At 50.8% G+C, this 24,501-nt stretch overlaps 2 protein-coding genes across 9 annotated transcripts in view; both read left to right on the forward strand.

The window, feature by feature from the left end:
• LOC105418562 (WW domain-binding protein 11-like) overlaps nucleotides 1–24,501 on the forward strand; it is a 1,118,483-nt gene that overhangs the window by 389,004 nt on the left and 704,978 nt on the right. The gene's annotated exons all lie outside the window — the stretch shown is intronic.
• LOC115246746 (protein TASOR-like) lies at nucleotides 793–12,486 on the forward strand. The gene is made up of 30 exons (XM_029826010.1): nucleotides 793–1,180; nucleotides 2,091–2,233; nucleotides 2,423–2,515; nucleotides 2,658–2,730; nucleotides 2,825–2,916; nucleotides 3,017–3,148; nucleotides 3,227–3,357; nucleotides 3,451–3,482; nucleotides 3,594–3,699; nucleotides 3,958–4,061; nucleotides 4,189–4,292; nucleotides 4,382–4,454; nucleotides 4,528–4,602; nucleotides 4,714–4,904; nucleotides 5,110–5,295; nucleotides 5,745–5,931; nucleotides 6,019–6,153; nucleotides 6,356–6,489; nucleotides 6,635–6,815; nucleotides 7,117–7,176; nucleotides 7,323–7,580; nucleotides 7,911–8,974; nucleotides 9,057–9,179; nucleotides 9,333–9,492; nucleotides 10,151–10,259; nucleotides 10,421–10,631; nucleotides 10,695–10,831; nucleotides 11,019–11,486; nucleotides 11,646–11,819; nucleotides 12,369–12,486. Exons 1-30 carry the CDS (start codon nucleotides 913–915, stop codon nucleotides 12,484–12,486), a joined length of 5,322 nt encoding a protein of 1,773 aa, XP_029681870.1. The 5' UTR covers nucleotides 793–912.

The raw sequence follows: 24,501 nt of genomic DNA on the forward strand, positions 1-24,501 counted from the left end.
AGCTCTAGTGTGTAGATCTAGTGTATATAGTGTGTAGCACTAGTGTGTAGAACCAGTGTGTATAGTGTGTAGATCTAGTGTGTAGATCTAGTGTATATAGTGTGTAGCACTAGTGTGTAGAACTAGTGTGTATAGTGTGTAGATCTAGTGTGTAGATCTAGTGTATATAGTGTGTAGCACTAGTGTGTATAGTGTGTAGATCTAGTGTGTAGATCTAGTGTATATAGTGTGTAGCACTAGTGTGTAGAACTAGTGTGTATAGTGTGTAGATCTAGTGTGTAGATCTAGTATATATAGTGTGTAGCACTAGTGTGTAGAACTAGTGTGTATAGTGTGTAGATCTAGTGTGTAGATCTAGTGTATATAGTGTGTAGATCTAGTGTGTATAGTGTGTAGATCTAGTGTGTAGATCTAGTGTATATAGTGTGTAGATCTAGTGTGTATAGTGTGTAGATCTAGTGTGTAGATCTAGTGTATATAGTGTGTAGATCTAGTGTGTATAGTGTGTAGATCTAGTATGTATAGTGTGTAGATCTAGTGTGTAGATCTAGTGTGTAGATCTAGTGTATATAGTGTGTAGATCTAGTGTGTATAGTGTGTAGATCTAGTGTGTAGATCTAGTGTATATAGTGTGTAGATCTAGTGTGTAGATCTAGTGTGTAGCTCTAGTGTGTAGCTCTAGTGTGTAACTCCAGGTGGGCAGAGAACCGCTCCGCGGAAGGCTCAGGACTTTTAACCAATCAGGGCCCGAGGGAGGCGGGTCGGTAAGTGAAGGGGCGGGGCTTCGGCGTCGCCGTAGTAGGATTCGCAACATCGCGCCCCGCGGAATTAGGAACTCGTGACGGCATCATCAGGGGTCTGGAGTGCAGCAGCAGAAAGGAAGTTGCGTTTGTACGCTGTGGAACCTCCGCTATGGATGACAACTGTCCTCGGAGGGACGCCGGAGCCGTCCACCCGAGGAGGGGCAGTGCTGCTGCTGACCTGGGCTCCCACAGGAGCGCGCAAGATGGCGAAGCCCTGGAAGGGTTCCCGATCAGGGAAAGTGAGGCTGCTCCTGCCAGACTGGCTGCTGCCCGGAGGATGGAGAGGAGGAATTCGGCCACGCAAGGCAGCCACCAGAGACACATGCCGATCGAGCCGCTTAAGATGCCGATACCGAGGAAAACCAAGGAAAAGATCGGTACGTTGTTCGGCGGAAATGCCCGTATTAGGGCCAGAAACGTGTTGTAGCTAATCTAGTTCATATACCAGGATGGTCCACCTGTCCGGTGGTGTCAACGAAGCTAAAGCGCTGCTGTAAAGGGTTGTTGTTGCTCAGGAAAGTTGGAGGCTTCCATGCGCTGAACTAGGTGCTAGCTAGTGCTTAGCTCGCTCGTTTTCTGGGGGGCGGGGGGCAGTGGGAAGTTTGTTTTCTCCCTGAAATGGTGGGATTGTATTTGCAGAATCAACTCGATCCTGTTGAGATTCGATCTCTCCTCTCATTTAGCATCGATCCCTGAACCATTTTAGTAGCAGGTAGCTCCTCAGGTGGCTCCTCAGGTAGCTCCTCGGGTAGCTCCTCAGGTGGCTCCTCGGGTAGCTCCTCAGGTGACTCCTCAGGTAGCTCCTCGAGTGGCTCCTCAGGTAGCTCCTCAGGTAGCTCCTCCGGTAACTCCTCAGGTAGCTCCTCCGGTAACTCCTCAGGTAGCTCCTCGTTTGGCTCCTCGGGTAGCTCCTCGGGTGGCTCCTCGGGTGGCTCCTCAGGTAGCTCCTCGGGTGGCTCCTCAGGTAGCTCCTCAGGTGGCTCCTCATCAAGGGTGCAAATGTGTTTCTCCTTTTGGTGAGGAAACCACTGGAGTCCAGTTTAGAGGTTAAACTGGTTACTGGTGAAGTGGCAGAGCTGGTCCGGGTCGCTGGGCCGACCCACAACAATGGTTTCTGGGTAATTTATTGATCCAGGTGAAGCAGAAGCTTCAATCCAGGTGAAATTGAGAGGGCTAAGGCACCGTTGCCATAGACAAAAGGCTTTGATGTGTGAGGAGACCGAAGGAATCAGATGAGTTCTGAGGTGAAGCAAATGCTGATGTGCTGGGCTCCTGTCTGTGTTTCAGGTTTTCAGCAGGTCTCCAACGAGTCCAGAGAATATGAAGACCTCATGAACATCGTGACCTCCGGCTACCTGGACGCCAGCTCCGCTGCCTGCTTCACCTACAGCAGACCGCGCCTGATGAACAACGAGCTGCTGGAGAAAGAGGTAAAAGGTGGACGGTCTGGCCTCAAGGTCAGGCTGCTCCACACTGCAGGCACCACGCGTCCACGCGAGACCTTCTGCTCGTCCCAGTCCTGCAAACGATCATTGACTCTTGCCAGGAGGAACAGAAGACAGAAGGTGAACGCACGGCTTGAGCTACTGACCTTGTGTTTGTCTGTGTCCTTTTTTGAGTTTGTGGAAAAGAGGCGAGAGATGAAGTCAGACGGGAGGACAGACAAGGAGCTGATGGAGAGCTATTGTTTCCTCTTGGCCGATCCAGTGAAGGTGAGATGAACGAGCAGCTGTTGGTGATGATGCTGTGTTATTGTTGTTATTGTTGTTATTGTTGTTATTCTTCTGCTGCTGCGTCCGGCTAAAGCCAGCGTCTGTGTGTGATGTTGTGTGGGTGGTGTGTGTGCGGCGGCAGCTGCCCGGGGTGTGTGAGAAGGGTCTGTGCGTGGGCCACAGCAAGGCCACGCTGTTGGGACATCCCAGTAAAGGTAGGCGCCACCAGTCTGACCTCCTCTCTGCTGACGCTTCGCCACTGTGCTGTCGGTCACCTGAGTGAGTCCGCACGTTATCGTATGTCTACAGGAGTGTGTTTGTCCAGGTACTCGGACCTCCTCCAGGTGGAGCCCCTCGCACCAGGAGCCAGAGGGGAGATCATCATCTTCAAAGTGATGAAGGTAAATCCGATTCTGTGGCCGAGCCCGAATATGGGATGTAGCTCATCGCTAATCTTATGACACAGCAACAGGAAGCCGACGGTGTCCCGTTTGCTTTCAGGGCAAAATGAAGAGCATTTATGAGAACACCAAGAACCTCCTCGACCCGACTCCTTGCTTCGACAGTCACATCTCCAAGAACGCCGGCAAGGTCGCCTCCCTCGCCTCCTACCGTGGCTTTGAGCACACGCAGGTAAAGGTCTCGCTGGCTCGCGGTGCCTTTGGAGAGGAGGCGCGCGGCCCTAACCCCCCCAAATCCTGGACTTTTCAGCAATATTTCTACGAGTACGTCTGCGCCGAGCTGGCGCTGCGGCCGCGCCAGGTTCTGCCGCACGCTGTGGTCTCCTTCGCGTTTAAAGGAAAAGACTCTGCTCTTCCCGCCGCACCTTTAGCTCCAGTCAGGTCTGCACATCCCAGACATTCCCAGGTGCTGTGGCTATAATGTGGAGAACAGGCTCTCATGACTGTCCCGTGTGTGTTGTGTTTGATGGACAGGGGGACCAGTCTGTCCAAAGAGGGGGGGGGAGGTAAGCTCCGGTCCTGGAGGAGACCCCTCCAGCACCCGTCGGACGCCTTTTTGCCCCCTTGCAAGGCTGCTGATGGGGCTGCTGACCTGTCTTCCTCACCTGCTGTTTCAGAGAACCCTCAGTTCACAGTGTGGAGCGGCGAGTTGGTGAAAGGGGGGAAGCTCCTCTTCCAGATCTCCCTTCATTCTGGATCTCCTCCCTTCCTCCCACACAGACTGTAAGTAAGAGACGTGACGGAACTGAGCTGCTTATATTAAGGACGTAGGCGTGTTTGGGGTCTCCGGGGCCCGAGGGAGAGGCGGTGGACTCATCAATATTCTAAAAAGTGCTCTCACAGCCCTTCGCCACCAGGGCGGGGGTCAAATCAGGGTGGCTGTTTGTGCCGATGGGAGTACTTTAGAGCAGGAGCTGGAGTCATTGTGTGTATCCTGACACTTTACCGGCCCACTGCGTGTCCACCTCGTGTCCCCCCCAGACCAGAGAAGCTGGAAATCGGTGGGGCCATGAGGCTGAAGCAGGTGACCCGGGGGCTGCCCGCCGAGCTGTTCTCCCAGCAGCTGTTCAAAGACAGCAGAGAAGGTGACGTGAGGAAGAGCTGGGTCTGGACAGGGACACGTGTCCCTACAGCCAGGACCGCCTGGAGCTCAGTATTGTCATTGTTAGCACGTTAGCACGTGTAGCGTATATGACGTTCTTCTATGTGCAGTGGAGAAGAATGGATACTACTGCAGTCTTCTGGGCGTATCTGACCGGAGCCGCTCTGCCACCAGCGTGACGGAGCTGCTTCAGGGCCTGGAGACGGAGGACGTGGTGAGCTTAACGTGTCCCCAAAGACTCACGCTCCTGCCGTGCCGGGCCAGTCGAAACGGAATAATCAGAGGATGTGAACATGTGTGCAGGTCCTGGTGACGGAGCTTAATGACAGAGGATTCCTCTTCCTCGTGTCCAGCGCTCAGATGGCCCCGCCCCCTGGTGAGAGGAGTTGCTGTGGAGCCTTAGTGAATGTGCTTTTTCCCATTTGTCCTCCCTATTTTCATGTTTCCAGAGAGAGCAGAGAGCTGGAGGAGGTGTCTTCAGGCACTGTTTGTCTTCCCAGAGTCCAGAGATGTGGTCCGATCCAGTGAGTCCGATCCAGTTTGCTGTTTTAAATGAGTGTGTTTATGTGTTTAGGACTGGCTCCAGATAAACTGCTGCTGATTTGAAATAGGGGTTTTTCTTCTCCCGACGACAGAACCAGAGCGTTCCTCCTCCTCCTCCTCCTCCTCCGGCGAGGCCTCGGAGTGCCTGATGCCACGCCTGAGTCATTTTGTTCCCGCTTTGCATCACGCCTTGATCAAAGCTCGCGCCAACCCCCCCGAGGAGCTGTCTGCCAGCGTGGAGCAGCAGGCGCGAGAATATCTCCTGGGGCTCAAGGAGGGCAAGGTAGCAACAAGCTAACGCATCTTTAATAGGTTGTCTAAAGTCCTGCTGAGCTATTGTAACCCAACATATCGGACATGGGAACTCATCCTTCAGGGCAATAATAGCTTCTTTTATATCCCATAGTTGTTAGTTGTGCCTCACTCTCTTAGATTCCTCGATTAATCCCATTTTAAATCAAGTGTTTGACCCTTCCTTTGATTCCCAGCTCCGGGAATACCCCATGGGAGATTATGAATCCTTCCTGAATGAGCGAGGGGGCACGTTCCAACGTCGAGGGAACCTGGATAGTTATCTGCGCTCCTACATCCGCAGCCCTGCCTTCTACCTGCTGTCAGTGGCCAGAGCCACGCAGATAGTGGAGGCCCACTGTGGCCCCCAGGAGCCACCAAAGGTGAGACTCAGACTGGTGGGAGCTTCCCACTCTCGGGGGTGACCGTTCAAGGCTAAGGAAGATTCCTCCCACCTGGGCTACTACTGGGAAGGGTAGTGAAGGGTGTCCTACGCTGCAGTATAGTGAGACCTCCTGAGCATTGGTCAGGGTCGGGGTTAGAGGTTAGGGTCAGGGTCAGGGTCGGGGTTGGGGTTAGAGATTAGGGTCAGGGTTAGAGGCTAGGGTTAGGGTCAGGGTCAGGGTTGGGGTTGGGGTTAGAGCTTAGCAAAAAGCAGAAAAAACCAGTCAGTAAAGCAGAAAAACAAGTGGGTCCAGGTTATATGACCAAGAAATTTGAATCACCGTGACGACCCCCCCCCCACCTTCGGCCTTCGCTGAGGACAGACGTCTGTGGTGAAGGGCCAGCTTTGGTCTGGACTCTGAGCAAGTGTTTTTGGTCCGTCCCTCAGCTGCAGAGGCTGATCGACCTGGTTCTGACCTGTAAGAGGAACGCAGAGAACGAGGTGATAAGGAAGGAAACGGCAGGAGGAGAGATGCCACCGGGGAGGAAGAGGCGACTGGAGCAGGAGACGGCCGAGAGGGCGCTCAAGTTCCTGAAGGCATCGCAGGAGTCCAGGAAGTGTTGCAAGATTCCAGGTGATCCCCATGGCAACAAGGGACGTGCGTCTGCATCAGAGGTGTTCTGCTCACGGCTCTGATCTGTACTGACCCATCTTCTCCCAGGTGAGGGGAAGCAGGCCCCTGCTTCTGCCGGCTCCCAACCATCCGTGTTTGCCTCCGTTGGCTTGAACCTGAGCGACTTTGAGCCCAGCAGCGATACGTCCGAACTGATGGCCAAGCTTCACAAACTCCTCACAGGTGATCCCAATCAGGACTCCGGCCAGGCCCAAGTGGGTTTTAAAACAGTCCACTGACAATGGTGGAACCCAGAGCTTTAGCCTAAACAGTCCGAGCCGGTGAAGTGTGGGTGAAGAGCCCAAGCCGGGGTTAAAACGCCGAACCGTTGAAACCGCAGGGGAAAGCGCTGGTGTCTAACCAGGACGCCTTTGCGCCCTGACAGATCTCACCCAGGCTGCTGAAGGATTCACCATCCAGGAGGTCCCCCGGGAACCCTGTCCGTTTGAGAGCTTAGCCACCAAACTGGGCCTGCCCACCAACTGTGACATTGACCTGAGGAAGCAGGAGGAGATGGAGGTAAACTTCAGCCGCGCGCTAACTAGCAAACTCTCCAGAGTTGGGTTCACAGAAACAAATGCAGAACGTTCGCCAAAGCAAAGACCTGAACTGAAGAAGGAGGCTGGATGAGTGTTTCCACCCGAGCTGAACGGTGTGTTTGCAGGAGCAGATGGGGGGCAGCGTCAGCAGTTTGGAGGGATTCAGTCCCAGCTCACACGGCTGGGAGGCGCATCACCACGGAGCAGCCGGTCGGGGGGGTGCAGGGTGGCTGGGAAGGAGAGACGGTGCATGTGAAGACAAGGAGGACGAGTGGCAGATCCCATGGGTGCTCATCCCCATTACAGGTGCGTGTGTGTGTCGGGGGGGGGGGCACTCAGGGTTTATTCCACAGGAGTAGATGCACATTAGAATTAGAATCAGAATCAGGTTTATTGCCATTGTTCATGTAATACACAGTATTACACAAGCTAGGAATTTGTGGCACATGTGGCTCCATGCGCTGTTGGAGAGTTCCAGAAAAAGAAAAGGACTTTTCCTTCGCTTTAGCAGCCGTTGACTGTCAACCCCTAACCCTGACCCTGACCCTGACCCTCTAACCCTAAACCCTCTAACCCTAAACCCTCTAACCCTAAACCCTCTGCACAGGTTTGCCTTCGGAGCGCTACACCCTCCAGGACCAATCATCCCGCGGGACCCTCGCTTCCAGCACCTAGCTACGACAGCAGGCGACACCTTAGCAACAAAAGCACTCAGACGGAGCCCCGCCCCATCTCCCGGGGGCAGCCCTCTTCTCTCCTTTCACACCTGCCCGTCCCCAGGGGCCAATTCTCCGCCTTCTCTCTCGTCCCAAGATCCCAGTCCTTCTGCCACCTTCTCCCAGTGCCCGTCACCTGACCCCAGCCCCCCTCCTTCACCCCCCCAACCCTCGCCTCCAGAGCCCAGTGCCCTTGTGTCCACATACGAGTGCCCATCCCCAGAGTGCAGCCCTCCCCCATCTCCACCGCAGGGCCCGTCTCTGGAGCCCAGGCCTCCCGCTCCTCCCGTACTGGATCCCAACAAAGGTGCTGAGGCGGTGCTCTCAGCCCCAGGAGCCTCCAGGGAGTTCCCAGGTAATCTCAGTGAGCCGCGCTCCTTTTGCTGTTGTTAAGAGGAAATGTCTTCCTCCACTTTGGGTTCAGGATTTCAAATCTAAACAACAATTAGGTGCTCTGATGCACAGTAAGGTTCTGTTGCAACACGGGGAGTAACGAGCGTCGTCCTGTTTATCTGAGGGGGACACCCCCTCGTTAGATTTCTAGTCCCATCAGAATTAGTTCTGGAGAGCAAATGTTTGGGGGGAGTTTTCCTTTTACATGTGCAGTCTGGGGTCAGCAGATCCAGTCTGGTCTTGAGTCTTGTGGTGGTGTTGTGTCCGATCTAATGAAACTTGCTGTCCTCAGGACAAGCTAATGTCCCAGCAAAGAAGGAGGCTTCACCATGTTCAGCATCTGTGCTGCCCACTCTGGAGAAGACCAAGCCTTCAGCATTACTAAGCAGGCCGGAGAAGAGGGCTCCAGAGGAGCAAACCAGTGGACTCACTGATGAATCTGTGGGTGAGGAAGCTCCAGAGCGAGAGGTTGGCCAGCAGAAGAAGCTGAAGAAAGAGAGAGGAGCGGGCCTTTGTGAGAAGGGGCCCGAGGAGGCGCTGCGTGGCCCCTCCTCATCGCCTCCCTGTCCCCTCGGGCGCATAGACGGCATCGTGGAGAAACATCTGGGGGATTTCTCAGCGGAGATGCAGCTGGTTCTGCAGCGGGAGAGCATCTGCTACAGCTCCTCCGAGTCCCCAGCTGCTGAGCACAGCCTCCCACACCGGCCCATTTCCCAGTTCTCCCAGTACGTGTCCTTCTACAACCCCTGCCCCCCGGTGCAGGACTACGTGGGCTCGCTGCAGGACAACATTGAGAGCATGCTGACAGAACTCGTCAATGACTGGCCGGGTCAGAGAGCAGCCGGTCGCCCAGGAAACCTGGATGCAGCGTTGGCTAACAAAGTCAGCGCCTTTGTTTCCAGCATCCGAGCCTCCAAAGAAGACCTGAGCGATGGCGGACTAGTCGCTGCTGACGGTCCCCCGACAGTTCCTGCGTCCTCTGCGTCCTCTTCCCTCCACGCGCCCACCAACGCCGCTGGCCAGCAGCCTCCCTGCACCACTCCACCGGCCCGTTTGACTCACCAGTCCAGCCCCACTTCACGGGACAGCAGGGAAGCTCCAGAGAGGACCGTGAACTTTAGCTGCGTTTCTGACCCCATGACGGAAGCTTCGCCCCCACCTGAGGCCACTTCCAGTCGGCCCCCCACGCCCCCGTTAGGCTCTCCTCCAGCCACGGCTCTGAGCTCCCTGATTAGCCAGCTGCAGCCAGAGGTGTTCCACAACCTCAAGGACATCATTAAAGACGTGAGGAGAAACTCGGTGCAGTTCTACCTTCACAGCAGTGAGCCCGAGGACCAGGTGTATGAAGACATCAAGGTACGTGAAGCACCTGCGTCCTGTGGTCTCCAGACATCATCATTTCCCAGACTGGCTGACAGCGTGGATCTGTGTGCTGTAGGAACATCTGTTGAAGCAGGGAAACGTCCAGCAGAGTCCTGTCACCTTCCTGAACCAGGAAAACAGCGACAGCAAACTGCTGGTCATCATTAAGAACACCGAGATCTCTGGGAACATTCACACTGTGAGTCACAAAATGGGGGTGGGATGTGTGTGTGTGTGTGTGTGTGGGGGGGGGAAACTCCCCGTGTGCAGCCGTCCCACACCAAGATCATCGAAAGCTGCGACTTTGAAACAGAAACCAGCAGATTGAGTGTGAACGCTGTCTGCTCCTCAGATCCCAGGGCTGGTGTCTCTGAAGCGCCACCCCAGCGTGGTGTTTGTGGGCGTGGACTCGCTGGAGGACATCAGGAGCAGCACCTACAACCAGCTCTTCGTCTCGGGCGGCTGCATCATCTCAGACGACCTGGTCCTCAACCCAGACTTCATCACTCCCGGTACCAGCCACTCCTGCCCAGCACACACACGCACACACACACACCCACTCACATACACACACACACACGCACACACACACCCCCACTATTATCGTTTCAATGCTAGGATGAGTAGATTTAGAATGTTTAAGGAGTGTTTAAGAAAAGGAATGTATGAGTGTTTGAACCAAGTATTGAAGCTGTTATGTACCCAGCACTGAGAGGTACCATGTTCAAGGACACGAGGAAGTCGTAAAGATAGGAAGAGAAGGAATCGTGAGGTCAGATTGACATGAATCTTGTGTGCACCGAATAAAAGAGGAGAGCGAGCAGCAGACTGACGGAGTTGAGAGAGGAAGCTTGAACTGCTCGTCAGCTCTCCCTTGCAAGGCCACCTGTTGTTTGTGTGGTTGATCTGAGTCTAGTAAACGAACAGCGCGGGTGACCAAACATCACCCTCACACCACACACACGCGCACACACACACACACACTCAGCAACAAGATGCTTTTCCTTGTTTTTTCCACTACATTTGAAGCAACAAGATGCTTTTCCTTGTTTTTTCCACTACATTTGAAGCAACAAGATGCTTTTCCTTGTTTTTTCCCCTACATTTGAAGCAACAAGATGCTTTTCCTTGTTTTTTCCACTACATTTCTAAGATGTTTTGCCCTTGCAGAGCAACTGACTGGTCTGCTGGGGTTGCTGGAACAGCACAATTCTCCCGAGTGTCTGTGGAGGTGGAAGGTTCACTACAAAACCCACAAAAAGTTAAAAGAACAGTCCAGGTACCCTCGTTCATGCATCTTTACTGTGACGATCACTGAGGGGGGTGGCTGGATCTCCTGGCTGGATCTCCTGGCTGGATCTCCTGGCTGGACCTCCTGGCTGGATCTCCTGGCTGGATCTCCTGGCTGGGCCCACACTAACCTATTTGTTCTGGTGCCAGGTTCAGAAGAGATGCAGCCAACCTTCTCGACATACTCTCAGCTTATCAGAAGCGGCAAATCATCGAATTCCTGCCGTATCATCACTGCGACATGATGACCAGTCAGTCTCCAGACGTTGGCTGCGTCATGGAGCTGCAGGCCCGCTACATACAGTACCGACACACCATCTTCCTGACTGGTACCAGAACTCTGCAGCTCTTGAATCCCAACGCAGGCGATTCTCCCTGATCAGCTGCTGTGAAACACTTTGTTTGGTGTCTTTGGTGCCTGCAGAGCACAGCTTCGAGAAGTTCCCCCGTGTACTCCAGTCGAGGCGTCATCATTGGCCGGGTTATCGAAGAATACGCCCGCGACTTCACCAGACTGGTGGGGTACCGGGACCCTGTGAACATCCAGCCAGACGCCGACATGTTAGCATCTAAAGGTCAGTACAAGAGAACGTTGAAGATAGGGCCTGAAGATATTTTAAGGGCCAGACCCTCCAAGAGGGCCGGCCCGTGTCATCCCATGGATCCAGTTTTCACCCATTATGGGCTTGATCACTGCGTGTAGTTGAACCCTAACCGTTTGAGTCACACTGAGCATCTCCACCATCAGAACACATCCTGTTCCCATCCCATCCCTGGAACAACAGCCACAAGCTCTCTGGAACCAGCTGGTCACAGAGAGCTTCAGCAAGGAATGCGGAGCGACCCCTTCAGGCACGGATTTTGAGCATCTCCGACTGGCCATCTCCCAGTTACGAGCCGAACGACGGGCGAAGGAGCATCAGCAGTCCTTTCAGACCCTCATTCCAGACGCAGCTCGCCTTGAAGATCAGGCAGAGTTGATCCAGGACCCTGGCAGGCAGGAGGCCATGGAGGTCACCCCCGTGAGAAATGTGGTGCCACGAGGAGATGACCAGGATTCCAGTGACACCAGTGCATGTGTGTCCAAGCCAAGTGGCACCACAACAGCGAGCACGAGTAGTCCAGTAGGGTCAAGCAGTCGTGGAGGGAAAGAAGCTGCGTTTCTGGAAGAAGACGACTATGATGCATCTCATACCTCGAAGCAGGACAGACCAAGGTGAGCATCTCCCTTAGCAACTAAATATGGTGGGGGGGGGACTAAAGATCTGCTCTGAGAGGAGCCCAACTCCTCAGGTGATGAGTGGATCATCACATGGAACCCTCACTCAGAGGATGCTGCTCTGGTATCCCACAATCATCACTCTTGTTGTTTCAGAGACGTGCAGACGGGTCAGGACCAGCCAGGCCCAGGGGAGGGGTCGCTGTCGGACAGCAGCTCGGAGGGAACCGCCACGCCCATCAACGCAACAAGAAGTCTCTTTGTGGGATCAGAAGGAAATCAGTCGGTGCCCCGTCGGCAGCAGAACCTGCAGCCGCAGCAACGGAGCCAGTCAGACTCCAGATATCGTCACCCTCCAGCCTGCCGCCCCATCCCCCGCCTCAGCTGCCCAGCCAGGCGTTCCCCCGGGGTCCCCTGGCAGGACCCCCCACTAGCTTCAGAGCTAGATTCCCGGGGCCTAGCCCTGCTTGGCACAGAGGACGGAGGCCCACAGGCAACGCTGCTTTTCTCTGGGGTTTCCAGCAGATTAGGAGAGACTTTCCCGATGCCAGAAGCGGGGGGTACCGCAAGCCTGCTGGTCGGGGCAGAAACATGTACAGAGGGCAAGAGAGGAGGTAGCTTCAGCGGAATGTAGGAAGCTGGATTCTCCACCAGGACACGGGACCTGGCTCCCATTAGAGCCAGGAACGCTGCTCCTCACACTCCTATGTGGCCACTTCAGGTTCGCCCCGTGTTCTGAGTTTGGCTTCAGAACACAGCAGCCAGTGCATGTTGGGCCGGTGTCAGGAAACGTCAACAGAACCTCTTCAAGTGGCATTAAAGTGACGTGTAGGTGTTGTGTGGTCTTCAGACACACCTGATATTGTCCTGTGACTCCAGTCCAAACGGTGAATCCCTGCGTCTGTTTTCACCTGAAGCCACCAGTTCATCCTCGCGACCCACGTGGGACTACACCGTCCAGAGTCTACGCGGGTTCGCCTTGGCCACGAATCTTTAGTGGATGGATCCTCGCTCCTCGTTTAGTGTCCATCTCGTCATTATTGGGGCACCGATTTGCTGAAAACTGCGACACCCTTCAATGAAAGCGCTGAAAGTCAAAGGAGCGCCTGGTAGCAGGAAGTGCTTGTTCCTGCTTAGGAGCGTGCAGACGCCAGAGGTGAACGGACCACAGCTTTGACTGTTCTGAACATTACAGGTGGGCTCGGCGGGTTAGGGTTAGGGGGTTAGGGGTCGGGTTAGGGGGTTAGGGGTCGGGTTAGGGTTAGGGGTCGGATTGGGGTTAGGGGTTAGGGTTAGAGGGTTAGGGGGTTAGAGGGTTAGGGTTAGGGTTAGGTGGTTAGGGGTCGGGTTAGGGTTAGAGGGTTATGGTGTCAGAGGGTTAGGTGGTTAGAGGGGTTAGGGGGGTTAGGGTTAGGGTTAGGGTCGGATTGGGGTTAGGGTTAGGGGGTTGGGGTTAGGGGGTTAGAGGGTTAGGAGGTTAGGGTTAGGGGGTTAGGTGGTTAGGGGTGGGGTTAGAGGGTTAGGAGGTTAGGGTTAGGTGGTTAGGTGGTTAGGGGTCGGGTTAGGGTTAGAGGGCTAGGGGGTTCGGGTTAGGGTTAGGGGGTTCGGGTTAGAGAGTTAGGGGGTTCGGGTTAGGGTTAGGGGGTTAGGGTTAGAGAGTTAGGAGGTTAGGGTTAGGGGGTTAGGGTTTGGGTTAGCGCTCAACCCACCTGTCGGTTCATCTGCATCAAGATTAACTGCTGCATATTTTCCAGCTTACAAAAAAGCCAATTTGGTGCTGAAAGTTTGGTTTACTTGAGTTTGTCTTCAGTTTTTGTACAGTACAAAGTGTCTGTGTAACAAAGTGGTTTTAACTTAAATCATTTTTAAAGTTTTTTTAATCATTATTATCAGAAAAGTTTTGTATTAAAATGGCCTGTAAGCAAGAGCGCGTCGTACTGCACATTGTCTGAAACTCACACACAGATTTCTTTCACAGATTTTTTTTTTCACAGATGTCTCTCTCTTCATGTCCAACAAAGTAAATAACACCACCAACAAAGTCAACTTTGACTACATTTGGAAAAGTGAATCCCACTAGAGAAACCTTTGTGGAAGACTATACCAATGGTCTTGGCCGATAGTCATATTTTTTTCGCTGTATCTTTTATAGTAGTATCGGGTGACAGTTGTGTATATTATAGGAGATCTTTGACATTCTATCTAAGAGTATTTGTTAGGTGCAGATTTGGAACAACTTAAACCTGAAGATCCTCAGCGTTCTTGCATTCTGATTAGCTGCTTGATATTTCTGAGTGGAAGCAAGAGGACAGACTTTTCCTGGTCACCGTCGTGGCTATTAAAACGCATTTGATGCAGTAGTTTGAAGAATGGAGACAAGCATAACTATGGGTAGGAAGGAGGGTTTTGTGTGTTTTGGAGCTGAAATCAAAAGATAACTGAAATCAAGAAGATGTCAATGTAAATACAAAAAGCTTAAGAGCAGAAGAAATCAGATTGAGTAGCCAAGAGGACATCGGCCGATGGCTTCTAAGGTCCGGCGGTTGATATATGTGTACAACTCTTGGTAAACTCCTGACGGAAAAGACAGTGGTGATCAGAATGAAAGGGGAGAGACGGACTTGGACAGTGCGGATTTTGCACCAGTCATTTGCACTTAGGACATTTGCACTAGGGACAGACCCTCAAATCCCCATATTTGAAAGAGGTTCCACCACCCCAGTTTACCACTCCAGTGCCACTGCCCTCAACCCCCCCCCCATGTGATCCTGTACAGGCGTGTCAGAGACCTGAGGTATTCAGGGCAGGTCTCATCTTCCACTGGCACCTTGCTACCGAGAAGCTTACAAACTACCTTGGTGACTTCCGCTAAGGTGATGGCAGAGTCCATCTTGGAATTGCCAGCTTCTGATTCCTCAGTGGAAGGTAAGTAAAAGCAAAGTGTTGCTTCCACAGTCTGACGATATCCCAGTTGAGGTCGGCGGCTCCCCATCTGCACAGTAAACAGTGTTGGAAGAGCACTGCTTCCTCCCCCTGAGGCGCTGGATGGTTTGCCATAAGGTTTTTCAAGGCCTAGAGCTAGTCATTTTCCATGGACTCATTTTCACTGGACTCCTCTCATAATCCAGTGTGGTAAATCGCGTCTGGTGGTCGTTGAGATGTGCTGAGGAGAAAGGAATCTTCGTAGACACAGACTTGGTTTTAAGAGATGTTTATTGGAGAGAACAGTCAGGTACCAGTCGGACGCTGCAGTCTGTCCGAGGGAGGTTTCCTGGTCCTGATGGTGAAGATCTCCAAAGTGCTTAGTTTGGTAGCCCCTTTTATATGGTCGTAAGTAAAAACATTCTTTTCTGATGACCTCATAACACAATATAGCCAACCAAATTGTATAGAGTCCAGTCTGTTAGACGAGAACCCAGGAGCCTGTGGGCCCTTGGACTCCTTCACAGCAACTCCCCATAGGGGAAAAACAAGACATTAAATCAGGAGCACATATGGAACATGAATGAATTTCTGAGTCCATTCGAACATACAGTAGTTGTCACCCCAACACAGATCTCCAACTACTGTCCTGGAAACAGAGAAGAGAGGTGCCAGTTTTCTTGCAACACAACATCAATTTCATTAAAAGGAGTAAAATACAAACATATCAAAGCATGAGTAACACAATTAAGTAAGTTATATGATCATTTCCCCCCTTGTCACCGGTATCACAACGGAAGAAAAACATAAACATCATTAAGTGCAAAGGATAGCATAAAAATATATCTCACTCAGTTACACTGGATATTTATCAACCATGTTGTCAGAAACGTCTTCATTTCAATCAACCGAAGCTTTATCGCTTAAGAGCGGCATCTGGGTCTGATCGGCCGGGCAACACCACACCAATCCAAGGCAATATCATCACCTTGGCACAAGCTAATGACAGGGTACAAAAACAAAACATCCCACCTAGTGACACTACGACTGCACTGAGAACCTGAAGCAACATAGCTCCCACTGGACCAAATTTGTCCTGGAGCCAGGCCGTCGCTGATGTTCCTGCGCCTTCAGACGGACCAAATGCATCTCTTATTTTCTCCAAAGCATCAATCACGCTCGTTATATTATCACCATTGTCCGGAATCAAAGTATAGCAGGCATCTCCTGTCAAATTCAAAGACACAACAAACCACCTCCTTTGGCCAAGATGTAATCTAAAGCCATGTCATGAGTCTGTGACTCCTCTGAGTGTTGGAGAGATGTTCAAAGCTTCTTATCGTTTCATTAGCAAAACCCCACAAGGTGTAAGTAATATTGTCGATGTGTTCGGCAAGAAATACAACACCATAAAACGGAAGCAAACCAATACCCCATTTTCCTCCTAGACTAATTCTCCAATGAAGAGATTCAAGATTGTGAAATTGTACAAGTTCTCTTCTTCTCCTGGCACCCGAAGCAAACTGCTGGTAGAAGAATTGTCACATGAAGGCGGGGTTGTACTGAGTGCAAAAACCTCATGCGGCAGTTTCAATGCTGTCATGTAGCAACATCCAGTCCATGCATAAGGCAAAAATAAATAAGCTTTATTGCCACACACCCATTGCGTGGACATCGGGGGCAGTGCCCTTGGACTGGCAGACCGGGGTGGTGGTCCCTATTTTCAAGAGTGGGAACCAGAGGGTGTGTTCCAACTATAGGGGGATCAGACTCCTCAGCCTCCCTGGGAAAGTCTATGCCAGGGTGCTGGAAAAGAGGATTAGATTGATAGTTGAACCTCTGATTGAGGAGGAACAATGTGGGTTTCGCCCCGGTCGTGGAACCACGGATCACCTCTTTACCCTTGCTGGGGTGCTTGAGGGGAGTTGGGAGTTTGCCCAACCAGTCCACATGTGTTTTGTGGACTTGGAAAAGGCTTATGACTGGGTCCCCAGGAGCATCCTGTGGGGGGTGCTCCGAGAGTATGGGGTGGATGGTCCCTTGATAAGTCCCTGTACCAAAGGAGCAGGAGCTTGGTCCGGATAGCTGGTTGTAAGTTGGACTCGTTCCCAGTGAGGGTAGGACTCCGCCAGGGCTGCCCTTTGTCACCGGTTCTGTTCCTAACTTTTATGGACAGAATTTCTAGGCGCAGCCGGGGAGGGGAGGTTGTCGAGTTCGGTGGGCGGATGATCTCGTCGCTGCTTTTTGTGGATGACATAGTTCTTCTGGCGCCATCGAGCAGGGACCTCCCACAAATGCTGGAACGGTTCGCGACCGAGTGTGAAGCGGGTTAGGTGGAGAGATTACATCTCTCGCCTGGCTTGGGAGCAGCTAGGAGTCCCCCCGGAGGAGCTGATGGAAGTGGCCAGGTAGAGGGCTGTCTGGGCATCCCTCCTGAAGCTGCTACCCCCGCGACCCGGATCTGGATAAGCCGGAGAAAACGAACGAATGAACATTATACAATTCAACGCTGCTCTAAAAAGGAGAGAGCAATTGTGTGTTCTGTTTCTTCTCCTGATAAAAGCTGTCACTTTAGAAAGTGAGAAAAAGTTCAGTGAGGATTGACTCTCCGCCTCACTCCTAGGGGGGGTCAACTAGCTCCACCTCTTGAAGTCGAGAACCACTTCCTGTTCACTCCTGATAGTCAGAGAGTGAACATCCGTTGTCCTCGCGCGTATGGAGAGATGCCGCCTCCTCATAAAGCGAAAACACTAAGATTGCTCGATTGCCATTTTCAGCCGCATATTCGATGGCCTGCAGTTTAAAATAAGCCTCATTCATACGCGTCTCGCTTGACCGGCGCCATTTTAGGGGATCCTTACGCGTAGGTGTGCCGCTAATCGATGGGTGGAGCGTTTACCGTACTGCACCCACCAAAGGCGCACAGTAGATTTTGGAACTCAGTCCACACACAAGCCGCTCCATATTATAAGGCGCACCGTCGGTTTTTGAGAAAATCTCAGTGTTTTAGGTGCACCTTATAGTCGTGAAGCAAAAGTTGCTGATAAGCTGATGCTAAGTCCATTTTAGAGAAGATCTTACCCCCACTAAGGGTTGCTAAAAGCTCCTCTACACGTAAGGGGTAACTGTCTGTTTCAAGTGCCTGGTTAACTGACACCTTGTAATCGCCACACAGGCGAAGTGACTTATCTTTTTTTTCCACCGGGACTATCGGTGCTGCCCACTCACTATGCTTAACTGGAGATATAATATTAGCTTCCTCCAGCCTTTTGAGCTCTTTTTCAACACTCTCCTTCATTGCAAGTGGGAGGGGCCTGTGTTTGCATAATCTAGGAGGCACATCAGCCTCCACTATGATTGAGGCTTTAATGTCTTTGAGTGTCTCTAACTCATCATTAAACACCTCAGAATATTTACTGAGCATCTCCTCAAGTGAGCTACACTTGGGTTCATTTAGATCAGGGGTGGGGAACCCTTTTCATATCGAGGGCCATTTTAATTTTTATAAAGTCCTCCGAGGGCCATACTATTATGAACACATACCTGGGGATGCAAAAAAAAGACAAAAAAAAAAGTCTATAACCACTGTGTTACTAAGTCTCATGATTGCTGCATTTGAGTTTGAATTATTTATTTAGCACACATGCATATAAAAATCACCATAAAAATAGAATAAAATGACAAGTAAAATATGTTTTCATGATCATACAAAACAATAAAAACAGGTGCAGAGTTGAGGCAAGAGACCCGTAAGGGCCTGTTCGAGGCCTCTACTCACAAAAACTGCAATACAACAAGATAATCAAGAAAATGAATGAAAAGAAAGAAAGATAAAGACAATAACAACAACAACAACAACAACTAGAAAGCACTCGAAGAGCGCAGACCTCCGCCAAGCGCAACAATTCCTGGCATATTGTGATTTCCACCATAAATATTAGTCCCACATATACTTGACCATAAAAACATACCGTTGGCCACTGGAATCATAACAATATATGTCTTAGTTCAATAGTTATTCACGAAAAAAAATTCACGCTTTGAAACAATTTTACTTTGTACGGCGCGAGCGCCTCAGCGGCGGCTACGAGGCGCGTTCACGAACTCTCCTTCGGCGTGAGGTTTCAGCTTCGTGGCTATTAATTCACTCACCACAAAACTTGCACGCGTAATATTCTCTCTGTCGGTACATGGTCGTGTGAAAGCTGCTTGTTGAGCCTCCAAACTCCGACGAAGAGCGTTAATTTTATCCAAACTCATCTGTCCTTTCAACTCGTCGAGTTTAGCGTGTTTCGCTAAGCATTTTTCGTCAGTGTCAATCAGTCCAGCCCACTACGTACATCACATGCTGTGTTCACTGACCCTGACCTTGACTCGGACATAACATAACCGTCTGTTTTATCTCAGAAAACGGGAAAATATTTCCTCGTTACGAAAGAAATTTCAGGATACGAAAGGCAAAAATACGCTACCGCTGCTACTCGCAGCTCGCGGAGTTTAGCGAACGGTCCCACTGTATAAGTGCACATATAAAATATAAAAATCTTATTGCGTTGCGGGCCGGTAGAAATGGTCTCGTAGGCCGTATACGGCCCGGAGGCCGGAGGTTCCCCACCCCTGATTTAGATACTTGATCTCTGCCCAGTTCAGCTTAATTTGGTTTAACCAATCTCTACCACATAATCTGGCTCCATGTCCTTTGACAACAACAAGTGGCAAAACAGCTGACTGGCCCTGATAGCCCACCGTCACTGTGATCTGCCCTAAAATAGGTTAAGCTAAGCTCTGAGTTTAACCTTAGCTTTTTCTAATGGCATGTGTGAAAACTGCCTTGGAAATTACACTCTTCCTGGCCCCAGTATCAATTTCCATCTCTAAGTCTACATCATTGAATGAGAATGTTGCTTTGTAGGTATCAGCATCTTCACCTGTGACGACCCCTAACCCTAAAACAGTGAACATTTCAAGATCTGAATCTTCTTCAGCTGTCACATGTTTAGTGTTTGTCTTTAGCTGACCAGTTCCTCTTGGTCGTGTGCGCTCTGCACTCGCCTTGGAACGACATGCCTTTTTGATGTGTCCTATCTTTCCACAATAATGGCATTTAGTCTCTTTGAAATGGCAATCCTTTGCATGGGGATTTTTCCCTTTGCACCTGTAGCAGCTCCTGGCTCCTTGCAGCTTCACCTTGTGGACGCTGGCACTGGCAGCTCCCACCGTCTCGCTCTCCATCCCTCTCAGCTGACGTGCGTCTCTGTCGGCCGTCTCCATGTTGAGGGCGATCTCACACGCTTTGGCAAACGTGAGATCATTTTCGGAGAGCAGTCTCCTCGTGCAGGCTTCAATCCGCATTCCACTGACGAACCGATCTCGTAGCGATGCGTCCAGGTTGGTGCCAAACTCACAGTTGGCGGCACACTGCTTCAACTGGCTGGTTAGCTTTTTGGTTGCACCGGTTGAAGCGGAACCTTTCTGCTACCAACAGCGGCCTGGGCTCAAAATGTTCCTTTTAAACAGTTACTATCTCATCAAACGTCTTGTCTTTTAGCTTATTGGGCTGCACTAAGTTTCTTAAAAGTCCGTACATAGTTGCGCCCATTACACTCAGCAGCGTAGCCACTTTCTTCCCTTCGGCTACGTCGTTAGCTTCCAAAAACTGTTCTAGCTGCTCCACGTACGCCTTCCACGGCTCCTTTTCCACCTTAAACACGCCCCTTAATCTCCATACTGGGCCATTGTACTCACTAGTAACGACACCGTGTGTCTCTCCTTCCCCGTTAAGAAAATGAAAATTTATCCTCGTCGCTAATGATATGTATTGATAAGACAGGACACCGACGTGCTGCTTCTTCGTTTACTCAATCAACTACCAGGTGCGAAGTGCAATGCGCATGTGCGCTATAACAACTCTCACAGAGCTCACATTGAAATGGATAACAGATATCCAACAGTCCAAATAAACAGTTCTATACTATCTCTGTGGTTGTTAATCAATACACCACATGGAGAATGCAATTTCTGCAATTTCTCATGCTACCAAATGGCTGAAATGGATGAAGTACAGGTGTGGAAAATGGAGATATATATTGTGTAATCAACTGCACCATCCTGGGGGAGATGAGGAAGATGAAGAGGGGGAAGGTCAGCAGCGATTATAGCAGCAGTTTCTGTTCGATTTAAATTAGATTAATAGAAATGTATGAGTTACTGTCTCCCTCTAGTGGACAGTAAGGTGCACTACAGCCAGTTGTCAATTATAAAAATAATGATAATTTTCTGTGCTGTTTCACATTCCATCCACCTTTAAATGTGTTTTGGGGGCTTTCACGTCTTTGTGGCGTGTCATCGGTGTATTAACTTTAAGCTAATACACTGCTTTCCAAGCTACTACGCAAATTACATTCTTTTATCTAAATAGTTGATCCAAACAACAGCAGTTGAATGTTACTGAACAAAACTCGCAATAAACGTTTTTATATCCTTTTTTTAAATAGAGATGTGGTGGTGCTTGTATCCTCCTGTTTGCAGGTCTCTGAAGGCCCAGTCTGGGTAACCACATGTTCTGAGATGATCCTGTTCCTTCTTCCTGCCTGGGGTTGTGGTGGCTACTTCTTTAGCCCTGTTATAGGGTTCTGATTCCACCCAACTTGTGTTCCAGTGGGTGGTGAGAGTCCAGTGGGAGGTGCTGATCTGTGTGTGGGTGTTCTGTGGACCTCGATGCTGAGCTTTGTGTCCTCTGGTGGTTGTGGTCTCTATTGCCTCGGGGGTGTGCGTGATGCGTCCAGTGGACGCAGAGCTCTTATTAGGATAACTCTGACCTGGATGATTGAGACTGGTCTCAATAACTCTGACCTGGATGATTGAGACTGGTCTCAAAACTGGGAGGATATTCTGACATCCTGCCAAGAAATTGATCAAACTGTCCAGAAACACCAGTTTATTGGATACGAGCATTGTGAAGCTGCTCTCAAAGAAGGGCTCCAATGTTGGACTGGAATGAGCTGTCAAGATGTTTAACATTCAGTTTAATGCTTAACGGTTGCATCACCATCGTAGAAGAATCATAGCAAAATATTTGGGTAATAATTTGGGACACGGTGGGGTAAAATCACAATATTTAATTATTTTCAGAACAAATTTTACAGTACGTCATATATGCAGCGATTTAACCCACTCACACATTTACGTTTGTGGCTTTGATGCACAGCAGCTTTAAACACTTCGCATGAGATTATTTTTGTGAGGTCATCACAGATAAAAGGCCATTTTGGGTTGTAAAAAGTCTTCATATTAAAGTGTTGCTGCTGCACCTACAGACATTACCCGTTAGCTGAGCTGAAACCACCATCAGATCTGCCCCTCATTCTTCGATCCTTCCACCGAGCATCACCCTCCAAGAGAGACAATCTACATACTGACGTGCACACGCGTTAAAGGTCCAAAGGTCAGTAACTGGGAGTTGATGGTTGGGATCAAGTTGAGCTCTGCTGGCAGCTCTACCAGAGTCTAAACGCCCTGATGACTGGCGGGGGCGTGAGCCCCTCACCTGTGCTAGTCTGGGCTGGGGAGGGGGCGAGGCGGGACTTTCCTCTTTCTCCACGAGGCTGGAGCAGCGAACGGATCTGTTCATGACTGTTAGAGTGTGTGTGGTCATGGCAGTGGCTTTTTGTTGTTTCTGCTTCAGGCTGCAGAAGATGGGCTGTTCCTGTAGTACTTCTTCTGACGAGTGGAGTGACAGCGACAGCGACAGCAGTCTGCCAGAACTCCCACCCTTCGTTAGACGGAGCACGAAGACGGTGGAGCTGAGGCAGCACACCTCCGCAGTAACCCAGCATGCATGCTTGGATGAGGAGGTTAAAGGAGACGGCAGTGGCACATGTGAGGAACCCCTGGAATCACATCCCCGTGTGGCGCTGCCCAGACTGAGCACAGACGGAGAGGAAAACACTCTCGATGGGTCAAAGCCGTCCAAACCGGTCCAGTCAACTCTTGTTGGGCCACCGTCCGTTGCCTTCATGGTGACTGAGGCATCAGGTGACCAGCAGAGGCCGATGGTAGATCCAGAACCGCAACACGACGATAAGGACGGCGAGGAGGTCCGTGTTGTACTGACGGATCCACATCAGGCGTTCAAAACAAAGACCCACAGCTGCATCCGTCCCATCGATGCTGATGATCTCGAGCAAGAGCAGAACCAGTGTCCAACAGATGAGTCTGGTCCATCCACAGTTCTGAAAACCAGTTTATTACCACCACCTATTGAACCAGAAACCAGTTTATTACCACCACCTCCTGAACCAGACACTGGTTTATTACCACCACCTCCTGAATCAGAAACTGGTTTATTACCACCTCCTCCTGAACCAGCAACTGGTTTATTACCACCTCCTCCTGAACCAGCAACTGGTTTATTACCACCACCTCTTGAACCAGACACTGGTTTATTACCACCACCTCCTGAACCAGACACTGGTTTATTACCACCACTTCCTGAACCAGACACTGGTTTATTACCACCACCTCCTGAAACAGAAACCAGTTTATTACCACCACCTCCTGAACCAGACACTGGTTTATTACCACCACCTCTTGAACCAGACACTGGTTTATTACCACCACTTCCTGAACCAGAAACTGGTTTATTACCACCACCTCCTGAACTGTCTCTATTGAGCGAGGTCAATGTGCGTCTGACCACGGGATCCTCGCCACATATCGGTCAACAAACTCACCGTGGATTCACCAAATCCCAGATTGACTGGCAGGACAATGTGGAGCTCCAACGTCCGTGGCTTCCTGTGAATTCCCGCGTAAGGAAAATCCCAAGCCGAGATGAGGGCGATGGTCCCTCAGTCTCAATTTGCTTTTATAACACACCCGAAGACCTGGGCCCCCCGAGACCTGAGCGTCACCATGTTGGCACTCAAACTTTGCCCCCTGGTGCTGGTGGAGATGCTTCCACTCCATCTTCCAAGATTCACTCCGTCTGTCCTGAGCGGCGGGTGATAGCTGAAGGGGGCGACAGCGGGGACAAGCCCAAGGCAACGGTGTGGACCCAGGGCACACCCAAGGCTGAGTTCCCCCAGGGGGGGGCGGTGTGGACACCCCAGGGCCAGTGTTGGAGCTCCAGCCCTCCAAGGCTCAGAATTGTGGGCCAATGTTGAATCGGTAAGTTTATGGCCCCCACCCTCGCTCACACTTTATTTCACTGGTGGAGCACTTGGTAACACCTGAGACCTGTTCCTCTTCAGGGGTCTGGAGCAGAGATCAAAGACCAAGGCCGACCACCAACCAGCTCATCCGCCAGGACAGCAAGTAAGTTTTGGGTGTTGACTTGTTTTTGATGCTTAATTTGATGCTCGATTTAATTGTGTCCATTCATGTTACTCATTCATAAAGTGAATGTCCTGATTGGTCACAGACACATCAACATTTATCGGGTTTAAGACCCCCGACAGGACAAATACCCCAGGTTATAGCAGACCTGTTCAAAGATGCTCAAGGTGGAAACTAAATCCTTCTGCTCTGACTTTTCAGGTGGGCTCCAAACTGACCTACGCACAGGTCTTGATGATGCCCCCATGTAAGCGTGCCCCACCCCCAGACCTTAGCCCCCCCTACCCAGAACAAGAGCCCCAACCAGCTGGGACTCGCCGTCCACTAAAGCTGAGATATGCAAGGCTGTGAACGGAGCGCTATGGATATTTGGTTTTTAGTCTTTACAAAAGAAGCTGAACAAAATCAACTCTTCAATTGCTGCTTTAGGAGATATTTTTCTTTAGTTTGTTTAGGTCTTTTTTTTAAAAAAAAAATCCAGGTTCTGTTCCCATGTTTGATTGTTCCAGTTTTTTTCTTTTAACACTAGAAGTCCCAGCATTTTTCTGTCTACGTAGAAGACCCACACAGAGGCCATTTGGCCTGACCACTTTTCCCGAATACACTAATCACTCATTTTGTTATGGTAATGAGGCTGTTAGTGGCAGTGTGTGGGGTGAGGGGGTCACACCTTACAGAGAATGAGGAATAAAAACACATTCACTCAGAACTGAAGAAGCCTTCTGGATAGAAGGCGAAATGTCTTCAAGAGAAG

Source organism: Takifugu rubripes, chromosome 19 (assembly GCF_901000725.2).
Source record: "Takifugu rubripes chromosome 19, fTakRub1.2, whole genome shotgun sequence".
NCBI classification, from domain to species: domain Eukaryota; kingdom Metazoa; phylum Chordata; class Actinopteri; order Tetraodontiformes; family Tetraodontidae; genus Takifugu; species Takifugu rubripes.